Below are 12936 nucleotides of genomic sequence, written 5' to 3'. Positions count from 1 at the left end.
GCTCAGGGGGAACCTTGTGGCTCTGCACAGCTCCTGACAGGAGGGGACAGCCGGGGGGAACAGGGACAGGAGGAGAGGGGACAGCCTCAGGCTGGGCCAGGGGAGGCTCAGCTTGGACAGCAGCAGGAATTTCCCCATGGAAAGGGAGCTCAGGAATTGGAATTACCTAGGGAGGTTTGGATCCCCATCCCTGGAGGTGTCCCAGCAATGCCTGGAGGTGGCACTCAGTGCTCTGGGTGGTGACAAATCGGGCATCGGTCACAGGCGGCACTCGACGATCCCGGAGCTCTTTTCCACCCTCAAGACTCCCGGGATCCTGCGCTTCCCTGACTACGCTTCCCGTCACGCCCCGCGCCACCCGCGCGTACTACAGGTCCCGGCGTGCTCCTGCGGGGGCGCGCGCGGTGCCCTCTGGGGCTCGTAGTCCGGTCCCCGCTGCGGCGCCTCGGCGGGGAAGGGCGGGGGCATCGCGCGCGCGGGCGCGGCGCGTGCGCGGCGCGGGGCCCCGGGCCGGATCTCTCGCGAGGAAGGACGCCATTATCGCAGCCGCCGCACAAAACACCACGAGAACTCGGCGCCCGCCTCACACGGTAACGCGGCGCCCCGCGGGCGGGAGCCTCCGCTACGCGGCCGCCCCCCGGCCGCCCGCACGGCCCCGCACGGGGACACCGAGCACACGCCGCGCACACACCGCGCTCCCGCCGGGCTCCCCGGGCCGCGAGCCGGCGGGGAGGGAGCGGCCGAGGCGGGGGGGGGGCCGCGCTGCCCTCTCCGCCTCCCCCCATCGCTCTCATGGGGGCCGCCCGTGATTCGATATCGGGGAGAAGGTCCTTCCTGTGAGGGTGTTGAGGCCCTGGCACGGGGTGCCCAGAGAAGCTGTGGCTGCCCCTGGATCCCTGGAAGTGTCCAAGGCCAGGTTGGACAGGGCTTGGAGCAACCTGGGCTAGTGGAAGGTGTCCCTGGCCGTGGCAGGGATGAGCTTTGAGGTTCCTTCCACCCAGAGGTTTGGCTCTTGGCCTTGCCGGGCTCCCCGGTGCCGGGCTCGGTGTCCCGCTGTTCCCCCGGGATGTGTTTGGAGCCGGGCGCTGCAGGCTCGGCTGGGATGGGAGCGCTCCTCCATCCCTGCCCTGGTGCAGCGGGGCACGGACAGGGAACATCCCCGGGTGTGCTCATTTGGTGCCTGCCAGGGTTTTACACATCCGTATCAGGGTTGGTGGTTTTTATCCTCTTCGTGTCAGCCAGCTATCTGACATCGAGTGGTTTAGCTGGATACTGAGAAGGAATTCTTCCCTGTGCGGGTGCTGAGGCTCTGGCACAGGTTTCCCTGGAGCTGCCCCACCCCTGGAAGTGTCCAAGGCCGGGCTGGACAGGGCTTGGAGCAGCCTGGGATGGTGGAAGATGTCTCTGCTCATGGCAGGGCGAGGAACGAGATGAGCTTTAAAGTCCTTTCCCATCCAAGCTGTTCCAGGATTTCAGGATTCCCAACACACTCGGTATCCCTATGCCCTTATTTGCAATTCAAGTGTTGCCTCCTTTCCCCCCCCCCCCCCCCCCACCTTTTTTTTTTTTTTTTAAAAATTTGTTTTATTTTTAAATCCATCCACAGTGGCAAGTTGTGTACTTCACCAAATATAGTCATTTTATCCTGCTATGGCACGGATAGTTTATGGATCAGTTTATTTTTGGAGCTCCCCAGGGAAGACGTTTTGCAGTAAACAAGGGTTATTAACAGCTGAGAGATTGCTTTGGTGGAAGCAGCTTTCAAATGGTATTTTGGAGTGTTTTTGGTACTTTCTTGCCTTCTGTGTGAGGTTACCTGACGTGTGGCGCCCTGTCGATACCAAGATTTCAAGAGGCAAACCTGACGCTTGTATAACTTTAAATATTTCAGCCGAGATTTTAAAACATCCATCAAAAAAGTGTTTGGATTTCATAGCAGTGACTCTTGATACGGAGGGTTTTCTCTGTTAGGAAGTATTATATATGTAATTATATGTATTTAAAATACTGGTTTATAGAAATGCTCCAGAATGACAAGACTTTGATTCTGAAACCCTGAGCACCTTTTCCCATCATTAAATGGAAGTAGTTCCATTTTCAGTAATAGATGTGAGGAAGAATGAATAATTAATTTATTGAGGGAATAAGAAGATGGAGGTTGGATTTGGGAAACATTCCGTCTTCTCCAGGGGACAAAAACATTTTATAACTTTGTTTTTTTCTGTTTGTCATCTCTCATACAGCTGGGTTTTCTGTCTGAGTCACCCAGCCATGTGAAAGTTGTGTGGTTCCAGAGCAGGTGTTAATTAAGGTTCTTTAAAAGGACTAATGGATTAATAACACCCAGAGTAATTAAATAAAACCATTAAGGGCGTGGTGCTAATTAGCAATGCTCACAGCTGCTCCAATAAATAAGTTTGGAGAAGGCCCCTTTCCTGCCTGTGCCGGTTTTAACTTCCTTTCTCTGGAATTTTGGGTGATGAGGTGAAGAAAAATGAGTTTTTAGTCGCAGCTCAGAGCTGATTCTGGATTTACCTCGGCTTGGGAAGGAGTTGTGGTGTCCCATGGGATTCACACCCAGGGAATTCCAGGGCGAGGCTCCTGTTTGCCAGGACTTGAGTTTGGCTCTGGTTTTTCTCATCAGCTTTGTAGGTGCAGGCACAACACACGGCTTTATTTAGTCAGAACTCCAGGGTTTTCCTTTATTTAGTGAGAACTCCCAGGTTTTCATCTCTTTCCTTGCCTGGAATTGGAATTGCTGGGATTGAGCCGCTTGTAGGAGGCAGAGCAAAGTCAGTGGTTGGAATTAGAGCCAGGAAATGTCTTTGTATGCAGAACTTTGCCAATAAAATTCTGGTCACAGGTGGATTTTTTTCAGTTTGAGACTTGATACTTAGTTATTGACAATTGAAATAATCTGATTTTCTGTTTTATCCATATTCATTAAAAGGCTCATCATATTCCCCCCCCCCCCAAGTAAAATGAATAAAATGTCTTCACAGTCACATAATCCACTTGTTTCCTTGCAGGTTTAGGGTTTTTTTTAATATGCTGGAAAATAGCGAATTTTGCAACCAGTTAGACTGAAAAATATACAAAAAGGTTTAACTCCGTCACGCCCTTGGTACGTGGGACTTGAAATAAAATAATTTGTGGTGTTGTCTGTTGAACAGAATCATTTTATGTTGGTTCCTGTTTGTAACCCCTGACTCAGAGCACTTAAAGGGAGAAATATATTCAGTTCAAACCTCTGAAAATCTGAGTTTTATCTTGGAGAAGAAGGGAGGGGATTGATGGCAGCTGGGGAGTTCCCCTTTCCATCCCTGCTCCTCGGGTAGGAATGCACCAAGCCGATCCTCTCAAACACCCTTGGAATTTGAGCTTTGGGGAAGTTAAAGCTGAATTCAGCTGGGATTTTGGTTTTTAACTGCAGGGAGGGGAGCTGCCAAGCCAGGATGGGGTGGTGCAAATGAAAACTCGAAATTTGGAGGACAGAAGGGAGGTCGGGCTGTGCCCCCAGGGAGCAGGGACAGGAGGAGAGGGAACGGCCTCAGCCTGGCCCAGGGACAGCAGCAGGAATTTCCCCGTGGAAAGGGCGCTCAGGAATTGGAACTGCTCTGGGAGGTTTGGATCCCCATCCCTGGAGGTGTCCCAGGAGCTCCTGGAGGTGACACCGTGCTGTGGGTGGGGATTGGTCACAGGTGAACTCCGTGATCCCCCAGCTCTTTTCCACCCTAGATAATCGTACAAAAACAATTCAGATTTTGAGGAACTGCTCAGTTCACGTTTCCCTACTGAAAACGATGCTCTTCAGTTTATTTCCATTAATATTTTTGGCAAGAATTTGAAAATCCTGGTATATATCTGTTATAAAGCAGTGCTGAGGTCTGGTTTGGCAGCTGGGGTGGTTTCTTTTCCTTGATGCCTACAGAAAAATCCATTAGAAGACTTAGGAGGGACCAGGTTGTATTTGATGTTGGCTTTCCTGCTTTTTTTGTGGTGGCAGCAGCCTGTGCCAACACTGGGGGCTGCCCCTGCCTCCTCTGGAATTGCTGGATCAGAAACTTTTTCCAGTGTATCGAGGACTTGCAGTGCACATATTAGGGGGGAAAAAAAAAAAAAAAAGAGGAAAACCTGTAAATTATTATTATTATTAATAATCTCTTTTGTTGCTAAAGGTAAGCTGCCAGGCCAGGAGGAAACAGCCCTAAGCTGGAGGAGGGCAGGGATAAATGGGGTATTAGGAAGAAATTCCTCCCTGGCACAGATTCCCAGAGAAGCTGTGGCTGCTCCATCCCTGGAAATGTCCGAGGCCAGGCTGGACACTGGGGCTTGGAGCAGCCTGGGACAGCAGAAGGTGGATGAAACTGATCCTGGAAGTTTGTTCTTTGAATTTCCTGGAGTAATGGAATCCCCTGAGCTGGAAGGGAGCCACAGGGATCGCCCAGTGCAGGACATGCCCAAATTCCCACCCTGGGCATCCCTGGCAGCGGTGTCCGAGCCCTCCTGGAGCTCTGGCAGCTTCCCTGGGCAGTGCCCGGCACCCTCTGGGGGAAGAACCTTCCCTGATCTCCGACCTAAACCTCCCCTGGAAATCCTTGCAGGATTTTTGGAGCTGTTCCCGATAAAAATCCTCCATCTAGTGGCTGCAAACAAGACAACAACGGGACAGAATCTGCCGTCGGGGCAGGTCTGCTCTCACCTTTTGCCGCTTTTCAGCAAACTCTACGAATTGCGCTTGGTGCGAATGACCCCTGTCCGGAATGATCCCACCAGGATACAGGATTCCAGCCCCTGCCTTAAGGCCTGGAGTCTGCAACCACTTAGCTGCTTCCCCGGGGTTTGGGCTGCTGGAGTTCAATGGGATTAGATGGCTGTAAATTGAATTCAGGCCTGCGTGTGTGTGTGCAGGCACCTGCAAGCGCGGCTGCCACGCGTGTGAACATTTCCTGCCCCGCTCCCCGGGGAATAATTCCGTGCAGGCTGTGCCAGAGGGGGCTGGCAGGCTTTCTACGAGATCCACAGGGGATTTTTGGGCTGGAATTCCCGGTTTGTGTGACCACCCACTGCCATTCCTTGTGCCAGAGCGTGTTCGGGGCACTGGGAAGCAGGGAAGGCGTTCCTGGATTATTTGTTGGGTGTTGCGTTAGGATTGGTGCCAGCGTTGGAAGAGTTGGGAAAAGACATCCAAGCGAAACAGAGCCTTGTACTAGGTGGAATGAGAAAAAAAAAAAAAAAACCTAAAAAGCCAATATTTCTGAAAGCAAAACAATAAACCAACAATAATAATGGGAGCTTTCGTGGTAATACTTGAGAATACTTCTGTCTCCCTGGGAGGTTTTCTGCTCCAGGAAGTTTCCAGCTCCTTTATTCCTGGAGCAACTGTTTCCTTTTTTCGGTTGCTATCTGAATTTCACCGCTTGCACTGGAGTCCATCACCGTAATATCTCTGTGAGCGGTATTTATTTGATACATCCATCTCTAGAATGTTGTGGCTGGTGTCCTGGTTTTCCCAGATAGGGAATAGTTCTGTCATTTTTGGGGGGGAAAATGGACATTTTTCCTGATCTTTGGCTGAATCAAAGCTGTTTGTCTGCTATTACACTCATTTTTAAGCTGTTAAACTGTGTGGTTTTACTATGAAATTTAATTGAAACGCAATATTTTTCCTTGTCTTTATGACAGCCAAACAGATGCTAAGAAAAAATATTCTCCTTTGTAGTTTTGGGTAGTAAGAAGGAAGTGAAAATCTGATCTCTTCCTCCTAAAATGAGCTTTGATTCGCATTGTGATGGGCTCAGAGGAGGCTCTTGGGTTTGTTGTGCCCTCTCAAATTGTTGCTTTTTATTCTGTGACATTTGCACTGGTGTGGCTTTTTTGGGAATTGGGAATTACTGCAGGAGGGCTCCGTTCCAGCTGCCAGCCAGAGTGATTTTATCCTGGAGGAAAAGCCGGGCTCTGGGGTAGGAAATTGGTGCAAGTCACAGAGAGAGAGACTGAAAAGGGAATTGTTGTGTCCTGAGCTTTGTAACTGCCGGGAATGACTTCATGCGTGGAATTATCCCAACGTTCCCAGTTGTGTCCTTGGAGCTGCCCCAGAGGGGTCACAGCTGTGCCAGGGGTTTGGAGCCTCCAGAGGAGGATTCTTCTCCATGAAGAACCTCCACAGGGACAATCCTGTCCTGTTCTTGGGGTGCTGCTTTGCTGGGATTCCGCAGTTTGCTTCCCAGGTGGAGTGAAGTGTGGATAATTCCACGTCCAGAGACAGCTCAGTGCCCCTCTGGGCTGTTTCCCTGCAGGGATGAGACCTCAGGGATTGAAATGAAAATGGAATTAACGAGTATTTCGTCCTCTGCATCTTCCCTGGAGAGGGTGGATGATGTTTATCCCATAATCCCTGTGCAGCTGGAGGTCATTTCTGTCCTCCTGGACATCAGCACTGGCTTTGTGTTCACCTGCTTTGGAAAACCTTCAAAAGTGTCACTAAATCAGGGGTTTTGCAGCATAAGGACCTTTGGCTCAGAAAAACGGGCTGCTGGGCTCAATTAATGAACGAAATTCATTCGAGGGGAATGGTTTTACATGGACAGGGGCAGGGAGAGATGGGCTGTTGGGCAGGAATGAGCATGGGGAGGCCCTGGGATGGATTTCCCAGAGCAGCTGGGGCTGCCCCTGGATCCCTGGAAGTGTCCAAGGCCAGGCTGGACACTGGTGGCCCTGGGGTGGAATGGGATGATCCTCAAGGTCCCTTCCCACCCAAACAATTCCATGATTCCTAATGTGGTTGTATAAAGATTTCTGGAGCGGAAATTCCGCATTTGAGAATCGCCTGTAATCGATGTAAAGGAAAAGTGGGATGAAGAAGAGGAAGGGAAATGGCATTTTCCAGCTTTTCCCACACAAGCAGCAGGGAATATTTGTCACAGCTGAAAACTGAGGGAAGTTTTCTCATTTACCAATAGCACTGGGAAATGTCCAAGAGAGCTCAGCTGCTCCAGCCAGAGCAGTGCAATTCCACACCCCAAGCAGAGCTTTGGAATAAGTTTTGATTTTTAAAAAGATAATGTTTACCCTTGCTAATTAAACGAGAGAGAAGATTTCTGTTTTGTGCGTGTTCTCCTGTGTTAAGGAGGCGTTGCTTGGGTTTGATTATCCGCTTGGGAATGCTGCCCCATGGCTTGGGAAAGCCATCGGATATTTCAGTAAATAGCTTTGTTTACAAGGGGCTGCTCAGAAGAATTATTTGGAATTAATGTTATAAAATAGATTAATTAAATTACGTTAAACTTGTGTGTGGAAAAGCTAATCTGGAATCCAGGTGAATTTAATTTAGTTGCTTACAAATATTAATTTACTCAATTAAACAAAGGCTGATTGAATTCTGTGTGAAGTGTATCAATTCTGAGTAAGAGTATTGGCAGAGATATTTAATGTAATTTATCTAATCAGCTTTAAATTTATATCTTTAGTTGTCTGTGATGAGGTTTTTTTTTTTGAGTATTCCAGTACTGGAGCCACTTCCAGGCAAGTGCTTATGGGGATGCTCAAGGATTTTTGCTCCCGTTTTTTGAGGGAGAATGAGGTAATTTTTAGTTGTAGTTTCGTTTGTCCAGCAGGAGCAGGTGTCTGGTGGGATTATTGGATCAGAGGAACAAAGTGGGGTCTGGACTGGGGTGGGGAAACGGGGGACAGGGGAAGGTAGGAAATGTCTGGGGAAACTGGAATTTCACAGGATTGATCCTTGAGGGTGGAAAGGAGCTCCAGGATCGCCAAGCTGTGCCCGATGCCCGCCCTGTCCCCACCTAGAGCCACCTCCTGGAGCTCCTGGGACACCTCCAGGGATGGGACTCCAAACCTCCCTGGGCAGTTCCAATTCCTGAGCGCCCTTTCCATGGGGAAATTCCTCCTGCTGCCCGAGCTGAGCCTCCCCTGGGCCAGGCTGAGGCCGTTCCCTCTCCTCCTGTCCCTGTTCCCCCTGGCTGTCCCCTCCTGTCAGGAGCTGTGCAGAGCCACAAGCTCCCTCCTGATCCCCATTTTCTCCAGGCTCAGCCCCTTTCCCAGCTCCGTTCCCTTCCCTGGACACTCTCCAGCCCCTCAATGTCTGTTTTGGATGAGCCCAGCCCTGAGCAGAACTCCAGGTGTGGCCTCAGGGGACAATCCCTGCCCTGGGGCTGGTGCCAGCTGGGCGCCAGTGGCCTCCTGCCCACCTGGGAACACCTGGGCTCCTGCTCAGCCCCTGTCCCCAGCATCCCCAGTCCTTTCCCAGCTTTCCAGCCTGGAGCTCCAGGGCTTGCTGTGTCCCCGTGGAAGCTCATGGATCCAGCCTGTCCCCTTTGGAGGCACCCAGGGAGCTGGGAGTGGAGCGAGGAGGAAATCCCTCCAGGACACACCATAACCTCACTTGAAGAGTTGGAGGAGCCCCTGGAATTCTCTGGGAGAATCCATAAGTGCGGCATAGACCCTCCAAAAGCGCTGGGCTGGAGCTGGTGTGAGCCTGGCTGGCCAGGACCTCCTTTAATGGGATATTTTCCACTGCCTGGGAGAACATTCCCCCCCATCCCCTCCACCAGGCAGGGGCAAAGTGACCGTAAAATATTCCTGTGCTGATCCAGCTCCCACGTGCTGCTCGGGGGGAGGAGAAGCGGGCACGTTCCTTGGCCCTGCTGTGGTTTATCCCCAGCTTCCTGGCTTTCTGTTAATATTCCTTCTTTATAACTTAAAATTTGTTCCTGGGAATAGTTCAGCACTGGTGGCTCGATGCCAGTGTACATACACTTAATTTAGATTTAATGGGGACTAGAGTTTCGGGCAGGAGGTGGAAATTAGGGGGGGGAAAAAAAGGGGGGAATATTGAGCAAATTTCAAAGAAAAAGAGTGTTTTACACGAGGAAATGCTGGTAAATACTTCACCGAGTAAAGTACGTGGAAGCTATAATGGCAAAGCTACTCTGCATTTGTCGACTGCAGCTTTTTGAAGCTGATCAACTCCACTAACCCTCATCCTGTTAAATTTTATCAGGCTTTTTTCCCCTTGGTTCTGAAAAGCAAGGTCGGCCCACCGGTAAAAATTCACGGTTAGAAATGGAAGTGGCGGCTTTGGCAGAGGGACGTTTCATTGGAGGTGCGATGACTGCGGTGGCTTTCTTGGAAGCTGCTTTCCTCATCCCCGGGGCTGATAACACATTTATTTGTTTTCCCCTTTGTGCTTTGGTACAGGATGGCAGCAGGAGGGAATTCTGGCCTGGCTTTGAAAAGGCAGAGCTGTGGCTAGTTTCTTTCAAGTTGCGCCTGACTTGGTGAAATCGGAATTAAATGAGTTTGAATGGAAAGAAGTACTGATGTTTCTCTGTGGGTGTTGTAGCTGCTCTGCTGGTTGGAGGTTGTGCCCTTGTTTCAAGGCTCTGGGACAGAATATTTGGGTATTCCTGAGGTGAAATTCAGCCTATGGCCCGTGAGAGGTGGACGATGGGTGCTGGAAACAGGAAATAGTTTGAAGAAAGGCTGAATTTAGTAATTTTTTTTAAATTTAATTTTGGAGGCACATGGTGGCCTGGTTGGTCAGTGCAGAAGTTGGATGATCCACGTGGGCGCCTTCAAATTCAGGATTGTTTTGTGCTAAATATGTGAAGTAAAAGTGGATTTATGCGAGATTATTGCAACCCCTTCAGAGCAGAAACTCGCATCCATGCGCGGTTTCAGCGCGACGCGTGCAGCGTCCTGCAAATAAACCGAGCGAACTACCGCGACTCCTGTGAACAAAAAGCTTTTCCACAGCCGGGTTCTGTTCTAATTTGGCCTCTTTTTTTAGCGCTTGGAGCGGTGGATGTGTCCCCTCCAGGCGAGGGCAGGGCCACGTGTGACACGACGGAGCGGCGAGCGCAGCGCAGCTGCTTCCTTCTGCTCGGCCTGGCCGGGCACCAGGACTTCTGAGAAATGGCAAATTTCCCTTGCCAGAACGGCATCCACGAGCACGGAAGGACTGCCAGGTCTTTTTTTTTTATTTTTGGGCTTCCTGCCACCCTCCGTGCCGGCCCAAAAGTCTTTCACCATGAGCAGAATTTCAAGTGACTCAGTGCTGGCAGTGCTGGTATTTGGAGTAAACAGTTTGGAGATGTGGGGAGGAATCCTTCTCGAGGGTTTGCGTTGCTCTCCTAAAAATTTATCCTCTCCACGCCTGGCTTAATGGATTTCTTGGGCTGGAGTAGAAGAGGAAAAAAAAAATCATGGTGCGTGGTTGGATTTGATTCCGTGTCAGCGTTAAGTTGGATTCGATTCCGTGTCCGTGTTAACGGATGAATTATCGTTTCCATCGGTTAATCTCCGTTTATCTCGCCAGCGTTTTTTTACTGCAGGTTAAAAAAAAAACAAAATGGGGAAAAAGAAAAAAAAAAATCCAGTGATCTCTTGGTATTCCTTGTCCAGCCCTTTGTAAACTTCTGGGAGAAAGCACAGCTAGGAGAGAGTGCGGTGATTTTATTTCAATTTTACAAGTTGAAGGTTTCTCTGAAAACACTAATAAATAACCTGGAGTGAGAATTCCAGGGGGACAAGGCTGAGATTTAAGGTCAGGACCATATCCTGAAAACGTTTTCATCGGAGCTGAGCTGTAGGAAAACCAGGCAAGTTCATCCTGAAGAAAAAAAAGTCAAGTTTTGCTTGAGTTGAGTAAGAGTGTGAGGAAACTCCACATTCTCACTGAGTTTAGGAAGATTTTAGGGGCCTGTTAAGACTCAGAATTTGCAGTTCTTGCAAATCTGGTGTGGCTTGGAGCTTCCTGAGCTTTGGGAGTGTGAACCTGGAAGTTCTCCTTATCCCTTGGGAATGTGCAAGGGAAAGCAAGGAAAGCTTGAGCTCCTGTCTCAGCCCCGGGGCAGGAAGATTTCCTCCTGGAAAATCCGGAAAATCCCTTTGTAGGTTGGTCATTTCTCTTAGAACTGAATCTTTTTATGGCAGGAGAATGGGAAGTCGGAGGTGTTGATGCTGCATGGAATATTTCACCAATCTCAACGCTGTCCTTGCTGCTGTTTTGCAGGGGTGCATGCCTGGGCCAGCTCCTGCCCTGGGGAGCTGCACTGGTGCCTGAGGGGTTTTGCTGCTGCTTCTGAATGATGTCAGAGCAGGATCTGGCAGATGTGGTTCAGATCGCTGTTGAGGACCTGACTCCAGATAATCCAGGTAGGAGGAGATGCTGGAAAATCACTGCTGAGCTTTTCTTTGAAGTACAAACCAGGTTTTTATCCCATGTTCTCCGTAGCTCCAAACCCTTTAGATCAGATTATTTTATTTATCCTGCTTTTCTCTTCAAGGCTTTATTGCCTGTTTGTTTTTTGTGCAGGGGTGGACTAACCCCCAAAACAGTGAAATAATCCTTCAGTCTTGGTTTTCTCCATGGTTTTCCTCCGATGGGAGCTGTCCCCATCCATTAGGAATCGTTTTATGTGTTTGTCTCATCCATTACTAAAATTCTTTGGACAGTAAAATTGAAAACCACTTCTGAAGGCAAATATTTGGACATCACTTGCTCAGGAGTTGACTTCCTAAGTGAAAATATATTGAGATGTTGGTTCTCTGTGGCCATTGCTAGTTAGTGGCTGAAAGAGCAGTGATGGAAATGAGAGGCACAGGCCAAAAATCTGCTCTTCTGATACAAAATGGAAAAGTTCCCTCAGAAATGGTCCCAAAATGCTGGAGGAGAAGCTGGGACCTGCCAGCCCTTCAAAAGCCTTTGCTCAGCTCGGCAGAGGAGCTCAAACCAGGTCCTGTCACCACCGTGAGATATTTGAGAGAAACCGAGTGCCAAAGAACACATTAAAATATCTCAATTAATTTTACCTGCTTTTGTTTTCTCCGCTAACTGCATTTTTAATCTGAGCTTTGCCCTCTTGGGTTCTAAACTCTGGCAATGCTTTTTTTCGTTGTTTTCCCCTTTGCAGTTGTGTTGGAGAACCATGAGGTGGCAGATGATGATGTGGAACCTGCCCTGAAACGTCAGAGGATAGAAATCAACTGCCAGGATCCCTCTATTAAGGTTATTTCATGCCCTTTCCTGGTTTTATTTCTAAATCAAGTTTAGGGAAAGTTATTACGAGAATGTAAAATAAACTGTTTATACCTAATACTGGAATTTTTCTTGTAGATACTTGTGCATGTTTAGGCATAAATTTAAAAATCTGGATAATTGTCTAATTTCCCAGTGTAGCATTAGTAGCAAGAGTTTCAGATGCAATATAAAATATCAGCAGAATTAATTCCACTGACCCAAAACATCAATATTGGGACATTTTTTGATAAGGTCAATGAAGTTGAGCAGAAGGATGAACTTGAGGATGCATTTGTGTTACAATCTGTAGATACTCCCAGCGTGTTTGGAGTTCTTGTTTGAAGCTGACAGCGTTCTCCTGATGGATAATTCAGATTTAATTCCAGCTCAGGAGCTCAGGAGTCTCACTGCTGTGATTTGGGGTTGGTTTTTGCCCTGCTGTGTGAGCACCTGAGGCACTGTCCTGTGTAATTTGTATTTTTGGGGTGATCCCAGGAGCTCAGTGAGGGAGGGCTTGGGGTGCTCAGCGATTGCAGGGCCACGAGATGGCACAGCTGCTGTTTGCAAAGCTCAGAGTGCAGCTCTTCCCTCCAATGGCCTGTTTTTCCCAGGAGAACCCCAGTGGAATATGTTTTTCTTTTCAGAAAGATGGCTTAGCAAAACAGATTTTATTTATTTGCTTTCCCTGATTTGCTGTTCAGCGGGAAGCTGAAGTGAGTGGCATTAATTGTCTCCGAGATTTTTTCTGTTGATACAATTTCCACTGCAATTTATCCGTTTGGGCAGGGGGAAAAAAAAAAAAACCTCGCTAACTTTATCCAGGAGGATGCATCCAGAGATTTATAATCCTTTTGTTTTCACATGTGGGCTGGAAGGCTTTGGCAAGTCATTAGAAA

General features: G+C 48.9%; 1 protein-coding gene across 2 annotated transcripts in view; it reads left to right on the top strand.

The window, feature by feature from the left end:
- The first annotated feature begins 483 nt into the window (after positions 1-483).
- BANP (BTG3 associated nuclear protein) overlaps positions 484-12936 on the top strand; it is a 112759-nt gene continuing 100306 nt past the window's right edge. The window contains exons 1-4 of one of the 2 annotated variants that reach the window (XM_040075621.2): positions 542-590; positions 9809-9986; positions 11033-11175; positions 11934-12028. In XM_040075621.2, coding sequence (XP_039931555.1) covers positions 11106-11175; positions 11934-12028 — 165 coding nt within the window. In that variant the 5' untranslated portion in view covers positions 542-590; positions 9809-9986; positions 11033-11105. Of the gene's footprint in view, positions 591-9808; positions 9987-11032; positions 11176-11933; positions 12029-12936 lie in introns of both variants that reach the window. The other variant, XM_040075620.1, reaches the window with a different exon arrangement.

Source organism: Hirundo rustica, chromosome 11 (genome assembly GCF_015227805.2).
Source record: "Hirundo rustica isolate bHirRus1 chromosome 11, bHirRus1.pri.v3, whole genome shotgun sequence".
Taxonomy (NCBI): Eukaryota; Metazoa; Chordata; class Aves; order Passeriformes; family Hirundinidae; genus Hirundo; species Hirundo rustica.
The sequence above is the reverse complement of the archived record's forward strand: the minus strand, read 5'-3'. Positions and strand labels throughout refer to the sequence as shown.